The 10,743-nt window shown below is 47.0% G+C and overlaps 1 protein-coding gene and 1 long non-coding RNA gene across 2 annotated transcripts in view; one reads left to right on the top strand and one right to left on the bottom strand.

Annotated features, from left to right (window-relative positions):
- Positions 1–3,143: 3,143 nt before the first annotated feature.
- On the bottom strand, positions 3,144–4,715 carry LOC307219232. The gene is made up of 2 exons (XR_013840341.1): positions 4,642–4,715; positions 3,144–4,003 (listed from the first exon to the last, which is right to left on the bottom strand). It is a non-coding gene; the product is annotated as an uncharacterized lncRNA (long non-coding RNA).
- Positions 4,716–4,903: 188 nt separating this feature from the next.
- The window catches only part of ANKRD13C (ankyrin repeat domain 13C), a 30,108-nt gene continuing 24,268 nt past the window's right edge, over positions 4,904–10,743 (top strand). The window contains exon 1 of the mRNA XM_079982254.1: positions 4,904–5,401. Coding sequence (XP_079838380.1) covers positions 5,044–5,401 — 358 coding nt within the window. The 5' untranslated portion in view covers positions 4,904–5,043. The remainder of the gene's footprint in view (positions 5,402–10,743) is intronic.

The raw sequence follows: 10,743 nt of genomic DNA, 5'->3' as shown, positions 1-10,743 counted from the left end.
TAATGATGTGGTGTTGGTTGTTGGGAGGGGAGATGGGGATTTATTTATTTTTTACTATAGTGCCCTACAGCCACATTTTCCAAGGCTTTAAAGTCTCAGTTCCTTTAAAATGGCAACTTCCCCTCTAATCATAGCTCCAAAATGTGTTCAATGGCACTCACTACCCAGTAGCAAGGTTTTGAAATATCAAGAGATAGGGAGGAAAATTGCTCTCCTGCTCCTGTGTTCTTAACAGGAGGCTGAACTGCAGGAATCAGCATGTGAGTAATCTACTGATAAAAGGAATATGAACCAGGGGCAGTAAACAATCTAGCAATCTTCATAAGAGGAGTCCCACTGCATTACACAAAAGGCCTGTAAAGTCCAGCATTATGTTGTCATAGTGGCCAGCCAGGGGGTCATAGGAAGCCCACTAGCAATTTGGTGGGGATCACTAACAAGCATGTTTAAAATGGCAGTCATGTTTATTATTGCAGATAAGTTGATAGAATATGGTCTTGGGCAAAACCTTAGGCCAGCCATCAAGGATGAGTGGATCCCAATCTACAAATCCCATATTTTGGGGAACAGTTTGTGCCCATCTGAGACAGACATTTTCACCACTCCAGGGCTGCAATCTAAGAAAAACTCCTTGCTTGGACCAAGTTTCAGTTTATTCACCATCAGCCAGTTCATTTCCAACCCTAAACTCTAAGGATCCTTAGAAGGTGCTTCATAGCAAGATTGGTTCATGTGGTTCACATGGAAAAGAGAAGTGGATATAATACTGATAATCCACACCAAATCCCAGAATGCCCATGCCCAGAAGATTCATGTACATATTAACACAGGAGAGTGGAAAGTTTAGGCAATGCAACCCTTGGTTTTAAAAAAACTTTCCCATCCCTTTTCTAGAGCCTTTCAGCAGTGCAGGAACCATGGGAGTTCAATGCCCACAACCACTAATCACGCCAGTCATTTGATGATGACAAGAGACAATTTACCACACACACACAACATTCATACTGCAATCTTATACCCACTTCCCTGGGGGTACACCCCACTGTACTCATTTATGCTGTTAAGAACACATGTATAGAATTGTGCTTTAAATTGTTTTGGCTCTTATACTAACCAAACTTACTTGGAAGTGAATCACTCCCCCCCCCCCCCCGGTGTGACTCACTTCCAAGTAAACATGATTAGGGTGGGGCTGTTTCTCTGTACAATTTTGCCATTTGGAGTACAGTACAAAGTTATAAAAGATAGAAAGAATGGGATTACATTGTTTTCAAGCAGTTACATGCATTTAAGTACGTTGTCATGAGGCAAATTCAGCCAGCTTGTTTCTACAGTGGTACCTCAGGTTACAAATGCTTCAAGTTACAGACTCCACTAACCCAGAAATAGTGCTTCAGGTTAAGAACTTTGCTTCAGGATGAGAACAGAAATCGTGCTCCGGTGGCGCGGTGGCAGCAGGAGGCCCCATTAGCTAAAGTGGTGCTTCAGGTTAAGAACAGTTTCAGGTTAAGAACGGACCTCCGGAACGAATTAAGTACTTAACCCGAGGTACCACTGTATGAACAATAATTGCATTGTAGACAGAGACTCAAATCCTGTAGACCTGGTTACATGGATGCAGCTTTAGTGAATAAGCAGGTGAGTTTGCTTCAGGATTGTTATAAAAAACGGCTTTGTTCATGATCAAGCTGTTCTCTATTGGGTGCTCTCCAGCTCACTACTTCATTTCTAAATGACAATGAGCAGTGCTGGAAAACTTTTCGTCTTTAAGCAACAGCCTCTAATATTAAATCCCTTTCCTCTAACCTCAGATGTGTTAGGAAAAACTGTGGTTACTAAGTACTAAGAGAAAGGCATTATGCACGTGTTTAGGTGCACTTTTATTAATTACTACTTATCTAACCTTGATACTGAAAAAAAGATGCAGGGGTTCAGCATTGTTGAGCTGAATTCAAGGTGTGTTCCAATTGAAAATGAATTAAGAGCTGCTAGGTTTTTTTGTTTGTTTGCTGTATTAATTCTTATTCTATTAATAACATACCCTTTTAACAAATCTACTTCTCTGAGATTCAACATCCGCAAGGCTGTCAACTCTGGCCTGTTCCTGTGCATTTAACAGCAGCTTGGTCGGCAAGAAATCAGAAGTTGCTTTCGCAGCATAGAGCTAAGTATTGCCTCCTGCTAATGCTTGAAGCTGAAGCTGAAGTTTACAACACTGTAGAGTTTTCTGGGGTTTTTTTTAGTGGCAATCCTTAGGTATCTGTGTTGAGTTATTTGGCTTTCTGGAATGATCCTAAAAACCTTTAGGCCTTTGAAGCCCTTAAGTCCCCAAGTATCACATGGCCTATGCTCTTAGCATGGTGAAGAACTGGAAGAAAATATAAAGCAGGCATAATGATTCCATCTCTTTGATTCCATAAATCAGTACACAGGATAGCTGTGTAGTATAGTATCTCCTGTGCATGTAGAAGGGCCAAGGTTCAATTCCTGGCATCTTTAGGCGGGGCTGGGAGAGACCCCATCTGAAACCCTGGAGAACTGCTGCCAGTCAGTGTAGACCAGGCACCCCCAAACTCTGCCCTCCAGATGTTTTGGGACTACAACTCCCATCATCCCTTGCTAACAGGACCAGCGGACAGGGATGGTGGGAACTGTAGTCCCAAAACATCTGGAGGGCCAAGTTTGGGGATGCCTGGTGTAGACAATAGTAGATGGATCAATGGTTTGAAATTGTATATGCTTCTGTCTTATGCTTCTGTATATCTGAATACAGTATTTGCTTCCCATGTGCGTGGGGGGACATTAATAAATACTTTAATGCATTATGAGCATTCATGAATTACAGACAAGGTGCTAAGTTAAGTTTTGTTTCTGACTATTCTGAGGTGAACTTCTTTATCTCAGCTGACTCATATTTCTAGTGGATGCATCAACCTGCCACAGAATCAGCATTCTAAATCTCCTGGTGTTTGTATGACTCAGGAAACTGCAGAACTCATATTGCCTGTGACCCACTATAATAAACTGGAAATGCGGCATAGTAGTATTTTCAAAACTCATTTTGAGTAATGCAATGAGAAATTTGAAAATGTCAATCCAATACTATTTTTTGTTGATTTTTACATAAAAATAGAACCACCAGATTTGATACATATATACTCAAAAGGTCCAATTTATTTCAGTGGACTTTATTGAAAGTAAGTTTGTATAGACTGCAACCTGATGCTACAAACCTGATGGAAGAAAATTTCATTGAAACAAGTGGTGCTTCCAGGTTAAAGTAAATGTAAAAGGACCCCTGACCATAGGTCCAGTCGTGACCGACTCTGGGGTTGCTTTACCGGCTGAGGGAGCTGGCGTACAGCTTCCAGGTCATGTGGCCAGCATGACTAAGCTGCTTCTGGCAAACCAGAGCAGCGCACGGAAACGCCGTTTACCTTCCCGCCGGAGCGGTACCTATTTATCTACTTGCACTTTGATGTGCTTTCAAACTGCTAGGTTGGCAGGAGCAGGGACGAGCAACGGGAGCTCACCCCGTTGCGGGGATTCGAACCGCTGACCTTCTAATCAGCAAGTCCTAGGCTTTGTGGTTTAACTCACAGCGTCACCCGCGTCCCACTTCCAGGTTAGCATGGATAAAATAAACCAATTTCATTTTTCAAGTAAGAATAGATCATTTCAAACACAATGGAAAGTTGAAATGTATTAGAAATGAACAAAACCAGGATTAAGTTTTACTGAAGGACGATTCTTGGAACCCAAGGAATAACAGCATTTGAAATCTTAACATCTACATATTTACTAGTAAATAAATCATTGAGATCATTCCTCTTCTTCCAGGACTTTTAAACGGGGGTGAGGGTGTTGTTGTTTTTGTTTGTTCCAATGTTATGCATTTCTGTGTTTTTATATTGTAAACCGCCCTGTGATCCTCGGATAAACGGTGGTGTAAAAAATAAATAAATAATGAGGCTTTCTTCCCAGTATGTTTCGTATTGCAGTCCTAAAGAAAAGAAGAAACAATGAATTAACTAGGAGGCTCACTCCACTCGCCAACACTAACCGCCAGAGCTTCTCCCTTCCCACCCCATGCGACTACTAAGCTCACTTTCCCCTACCCCAACTCTGAAGCCTTTACTGTCTTCTATTCCGCAGCCCCACTCTGCACCCGTTTCCACTGCCACCGGCCATGTGCACGTCTCCCACTCCCATGAAAATTGTGCCACGGAAAAAAGCAGGCAAATGCAACCTTCGTCCCTTCCTCTCCTGGGAGAGACTCATCTGCAAGATCAGGGGTGCCAACTTGAATAATCGATCACAAGATGCGGCACACAGGAACGTCATTTGATTAGCAATGGCTATTAATTTTGGGAGAGGGGATATTTGGGAAATATTTTAGGGGCGGGGCAAAGGGACCTCGGGTGCCATCCTGTAAGGCCCCCAGCTGTTCCTGGGCTCCGGCTCCCACCAGCACTCCACGTGCATACACGTGGCGGAGACTGGGAGTCTGGCAGCACCTGGACGGCCACAGGTGAGCCAGCCAGAACCGCAAAACGGCCGGTAAATTGTCAGGACTCAACGGGGGGGGCCCCAGGCGTCTCCCCAATAAACTCACCAGGGCTCCCCCCCCCCCCGTCCCACCTCGCCGCTCAGAGCAGCGACCCCGCCTTCGGAACAGTCAGGCCGGGACTCTCGCCTGCTTTCCACGGCAGGCGCCGGAGGTCACCATCTCGCGAGAGCGCCTCGATCTCGCCCGGCGGAGCCGCTCCGCTCTCGCGAGACCCCTCCGACAAGATGGCGGCGCGGTCTAGCCGCTGAGAGGAGCGGCAGGTGGAAGGCGGTTCGGAAGGAGCGCGGAGCCCCCTCGGCCTGCGGGGAGTCCCTGGGCGGCGGGCGGCGAGTGTGTGCGGCGGGAAGGGGGGATGCTGCAGCCCGGAAGAGACCCTCCGCCGCGGCTCTGAGCTCGCCGAGCCCCCCGCGGCAGCGACTGCGGCGCCGCTTCTCCCCGCCGGGGGCCCCCAGCGCCCGGGGCCGCCGCTGGCGATGACCGGAGAGAAGCTGCGCTCGCTGCGCAGGGACCACAAGCCCAGCAAGGAGGACGGGGACCTGCTGGCGCCCGGAGAGGAAGAGGCGGCGGCCGCGCCAGGCAGCGGCGGCGGGGGAGCCTTCACCGGGGGCCGGCCGGGGGCCGGCAAAAGCGGCCGCGCCGGGAGCCACCGCATCTTCACCACCAACCACCACCGGCTGCCGCTCAAGGGGGGAACCGGCGGGTCCGCCGCCGCCGAGCCGGACAAGGGCCCGTCGGCGCAGTTCCCCGTGCACGAGTGCGTCTTCAAGGGGGACGTCAGGCGGCTGTCGGCTCTGATCCGCACGCAGGGCATCGGCCAGAAGGACAGCCACGGTAAGCGGCAGGGCTCGCCCGGCCACCCTGGGAGAAGGTCGAGCATCCCTGGGCCTCCCCGGAGTTAAGGACATCCTGCTGCCCGGTCTCTCGAGCTCCGTTTTGTCCCCAGCGCGCTATGTGTCTAACGCCCCCGTTATAGGCGCCTTGTGTTTCCCCCTCCGCTGGTCATTGCCCTTATTACGTGTTTTTCGGCACTGCATCTCCCCACCCGATCTTTTCTGCAGTGGCGGGGGACGGCTGCGCACCGGCATGCTACCGGTTAAACCTCTCTATTCGTGATCACCTTAACCTAGATGCGGATCGACCTGAGATCTCTCTTCACCTCCCTTGGCATCTGTGTCTGCTTTTACGCTTGGGCATCTCATGCCCTAAACCGATCCTGACCCAGTAAAGAAGCTTTAGTTCAGAAAGGCTTCTGGAGCGTCTTGTCTAATGTGGGGGGTGGGGGTGGGGATGTTAATAAGCGTGTTTTAAAAAGCAGGAAGTAAGTGACAGAACTACTGCTATCCCAGTTTTGGATTGTGATAAGAAACACTGATGAGACCTGTGTATGTGTATATGCACAGAGGAATTGGCTCCTGTGCTGATTTCTAAATTGCCTACAGGAATGCTGATGGGGCAGTGTACTTCCTGAACTTGAAAAACATATTATGCTTTTATTTTATCCAGTGGAAATTAGAGTAAAGGTTGACGACTCACTTAGTCATTGGCTAGCCGAATGAATACAATTTTCCTGCCTTTGAAGGCGGAACCGGAGGAATTAATTTTTCATGTAAACAAAACAGCTAATGTGTATAAGATCTCTCCTTTCTCTCAGAGTGGATGTACCAATCAAAAGTGCAGACATGATTATTTCCCCCCTATTTGTGATGCTTCTGATTCTTGTACAGGCCTGTGTGACTCTAATAATATACTTTGAAGTATCATGTTAGTTCTGAAGTAGGAATGAACACTTTCTGATCTGAAACAGTTGTAGTCAACCATAGTTGTTAGCAGAAATGCTTCCTTTACTAAGAGATGCCCAATGTGCAAATAGTGTTATTTGGGGAGGCTCTTCTGCTGCGATTAGATGCACCCTTGGAAGTACTACCTGTTGAATTCAGTGTATTCTGAGTTATATTGGAGTACATGCAATCTCTTCTCTCTCTGCCAATTGGAAGGACCTTAATATAAAACAAGGTTGAGGAAATTTTGGCTCTCTAAATGTTTCTGAACTACAACTCCCACCAACCCCAGCAAGCATGGCCAGTGGCCAGAGATGATGGGACATAGTTCAGCAATATCTGGAAAGCCAGAGGTTCCCCACACGTGGTAGGAACATCTCTCTTCTGAAGATAGAAAACTGCCTTTCTGGAAATTAGTCACTATTACTCAGTGGTTTGATTTTCCAGGAGAATAATTGTTATGCCACCTACAGTTTTACCTACAGCCATGAATTTGTACTTCAGCCAGTTTTTAATACCTACTAGATCTAAAGGGTATGCTTAATTTTAGTTGCATTTATTTCTATGAGAAGTTGCTATGAGTCTTTGAGATTCTTGTTATTTTTACTTTGATCTTTTTTATCTAGTAGAATTTTGTGTAATTTACTAAATGTCATATCAATCCACTGGAATTTTCTTAATGGAAAGAGTTATATTTATTGTTCAGTCCTAGATCCACTTACCTGAAAGTAAGCCTCACTAAATTCAATGGGATTTACATCTGAGTAGATGTAGGATTGAGGTATTAGCCTTTTATTATAGAGCATTATTAATTCAAACTGGTCCAAATAATTATAAGATTTCCAGTGAGCAAGAACTAAGTTGTAAACTTATTTTAAAAACGGGCATAGCTACCATTTTCTGTATTTGTTTATTTCAGTTTGTGGCTAAACAACACATTTCCGTTGAACAGTTGTCATAATGCAAAGTGTGTGTCTTGGAGCTAAGCTAAATTTAAGATTGGAAACTAGCTATCATTTATCTCAAATTTTGAGTTTAAATCCACAATATTAGTTTAGTAATACAATATTATAATCTCTTGATTGATTATAACCTCTTGATTGTATTAATATACTGTATTTTTCGCACCATAGGACGCACCGGACAATAGGACGCACCTTGTTTTAGAGGGGGGAGAACAAGAAAAAAAAATCTCCCCCTCTCTACCCAGCGCCCCTTCAGCGAAGCGGCAGGAGGTGCTGCGCAGAGAGGGGGAGAATTTTCCCCCTCTTGTTTTCCCGCTCTAAAACAAGGTGCCGTTTAAGGTGCGTTCAAGCGGCTACCTTGGAAGCCTGGAGAGCGAGAGGGGTCGGTGCGCAACGACCCCTCTCACTCTCTAGGCTTCAGGTTCCTTTCGATCTGCTTTTTGGGTGTGACGGGGGAAGCCCACCACCAGCCCCAAAGAGCAGGTCAGGGAGCAGCGGAAAGGCGCAGCAGAGAGGCTGCTGCCATAGTTGCACGTCACTTCTCCAGCTGGGAGAGAGTAAGTGGGGCTTCTTTAGCCCCACGCGGCTCTCCTGGCTAGAGAGGTGGCGCGCGGCTAAAGAGGCTCCTGCCATAGCCAGTAGAGGGTCGCGGGGGGGGGGGGGCGCTGCTTTAGCCCCGGGTGCGCTCTCCCAGCTGGAGAGGTGACACGCGGCTATAGAGGCTCCTGCCATAGCCGCGCGTCACCTCTCCAGCCGGGAGAGGGTCGCAGGGGGCTGCTTCAGCCCCGCGCGCACTCTCCCAGCTGGAGAGGTGACGCGCGACTATAGAGGCTCCTGCCATAGCCGCGCGTCACCTCTCCAGCCGGGAGAGGGTCGCAGGGGGCGGCTTTAGCCCCGCGCGCGCTCTCCCAGCTGGAGAGGTGACGCGCGACTATAGAGGCTCCTGCCATAGCCGCGCGGCACCTCTCCAGCCGGGAGAGGGTCGTAGGGGGCTGCTTTAGCCCCGCGTGCGCTCTCCCAGCTGGAGAGGTGACGCGCGACTATAGAGGCTCCTGCCATAGCCGCGCGGCACCTCTCCAGCCGGGAGAGGGTCGCAGGGGGCTGCTTTAGCCCCGCGTGCGCTCTCCCAGCTGGAGAGGCTCCTGCCATAGCCGCGTGTCCCCTCTCCAGCCAGGAGAGGGTTGAAGGGTGCTTTAGTCCCGCTCGAGCTCTTCCGGCTGGAGAGGTGACGCACGGCTATAGAGGCTCCTGCCATAGCTGCGCGTCACCTCTCCAGCCGGGAGAGGATCGCGGGGCTAGGGCGTCTTCGCTCCATAGGACGCACACACATTTCCCCTTCATTTTTGAAGGGGAAAAAGTGCGTCCTATAGAGCGAAAAATATGGTAACCTCTTGATTGCTTGCTGTTCCAGCCCGATTTACTTCAGTAGGGCAAATACTGGTATTGTGGTGGCTTATCTTCTGTCACTGCCATTTTAAGACTGCCAGCGAGATCAGTGCAGTGACACATTCAAGGGCACATTTTCTTACACCATGATGGTAAGGTAGGCATAGGTTTTGTGTGATTAACTACAGCTTTGATCCATTTCCAAGAATAATATTGGAACCTCATTAGAACACACTTAATTCTGTGTCTGACTAGCAGCATCCAATTACACTGCCGTGGATGGTTATCCAGTCAGCTGAATTGTAGCTGAGGACAAAGTACATAGATTAGAAACTATTCCTTTACATCAAATGCACCCTGGCATTTTGAGGTCTTTGATCAGTCATATCTCATTTCTCACAGGGACTAGGGCAGGCATATGCAAACTCGGCCCTTCAGATGTTTTGGGACTACCATCATCCCTGACCACTGGTCCTGTTAGCTAGGGATGATGGGAGTTGTAGTCCCAAAACATCTGGAGGGGCGAGTTTGCCTATGCCTGGACTAGGGAAACAAAGGTGATTTTCTTTCTTTCTTTTTATAAAAAAATTCCTAGTTTACAAAAATACGTGCATTGTCTCTTTTTTTCACGTTACCGGTATGTTTTCTACAGATCAGTTTCATTTGTTGTGAGACATTAGTGTTGCATGCACAAAGGTGATTTTCTGTTGGGTAAAAAGCTCAAATTGGTATTACAGTGAAGACCAGGCAGTATGCATTTTCTTGTTTAGAGTTTTCCCCAGAAAATTATGCCCCAGGATGCCAAAAAATAATCGGTTGGAGTTGTAATGAACTTCAACCTGCCATTCAGAACAAAAGCTTCACAATAAAAACAGCAAAAACTGGCTCCTGATTTTTAGTCTATTGTACATTTTCATCAAGTAATTAAATCTGCATGTTTCTGTATTACTAAAAATAGTCTTAAAGAAAAGTGTTTATATGTTCTTATTTATATACAGCATCTCACGTCTTGTGCAAGGATTATATATAGAGAGACAGAGGATTATATTCCAGGGGTGGTGTGTATGTGCAAAAATGTGTAGTTGAACCACTCCCTTGGAACCACCCTCGTGCTAGCACTCTTACTTTCTGGAGTTGGTGTATCAAATGGGTCTTAAACTCTGCCCCCCTCAACAAGGCAGAAAGCTTTTAAGCTCTTTGCCTTGCTTACTGGTCTCTGGGTGGCTCTTGCAAGATCACATGTAGTCACCTGTGTTCCTGTGAAATCTTCCCAGAGCCTCCCAGAACCTCGTGAGCAAGGTGGAGAACTTAAAAGTTTAAGCTCTCCGCCTTCCATGCATTTAATTTGTGCAAATTCAACTGGCTCGCTGTCAACTGCGTAAAAACAAAATCCTGTAAGTTAAATGTGTCAGTTGCAAATGACTATTGTAGTGAGTTTCACTTCAGAAGAGACATTCCGCCCTATGCGAGAGAAGGGGAAATGCAGCTTCTAAGATGTTGCTTGTCATTTATAACTTGTATGAACAATAAGACAATATTTTAATAAACTGCTGATTGATCAGCGGCACTTTTTAAAGTGATCAAAAGGTTTTTTAACCCATTGCTCTGATTAAGTGTTGCAATAATAATAATAATAATAATAATAATAATATATTACTTATACCCCGCCCACCTGGGTTTCCCCAGCCACTCGGGGCGGCTTCCAACAAAATATTGTCTATTAAACATTAAAAGCTTCTCTAAACATGGCTGCCTTCAGATGTCTTCTAAAAGTCTAGTAGTTGTTCTTCTCTTTGACATCTGGTGAGTGGGCGTTCCACAGGGCGGGTGCCACTACAGAGAAGGCCCTCTGCCTGGTTTCCTGTAACTTGGATTCTCGCAGCGAGGGAACTGTGAGAAGGCCCTCAGCACTGGACCTCAGTGTCCGGGAAGAACGATGGGGGTGGAGACACTCCTTCAGGTATACTGGACCGAGGCTGTTTAGGGCTTTAAAGGTCAACACCAACATTTTGAATTGTGCCTGGAAACGTACTGGGAGCCAATG

Source organism: Podarcis cretensis (assembly GCF_951804945.1).
Source record: "Podarcis cretensis genome assembly, chromosome: 6".
Taxonomy (NCBI): Eukaryota; Metazoa; Chordata; class Lepidosauria; order Squamata; family Lacertidae; genus Podarcis; species Podarcis cretensis.
Note: the sequence above shows the minus strand (reverse complement) of the source record. Positions and strands in the feature narration are given on the sequence as shown.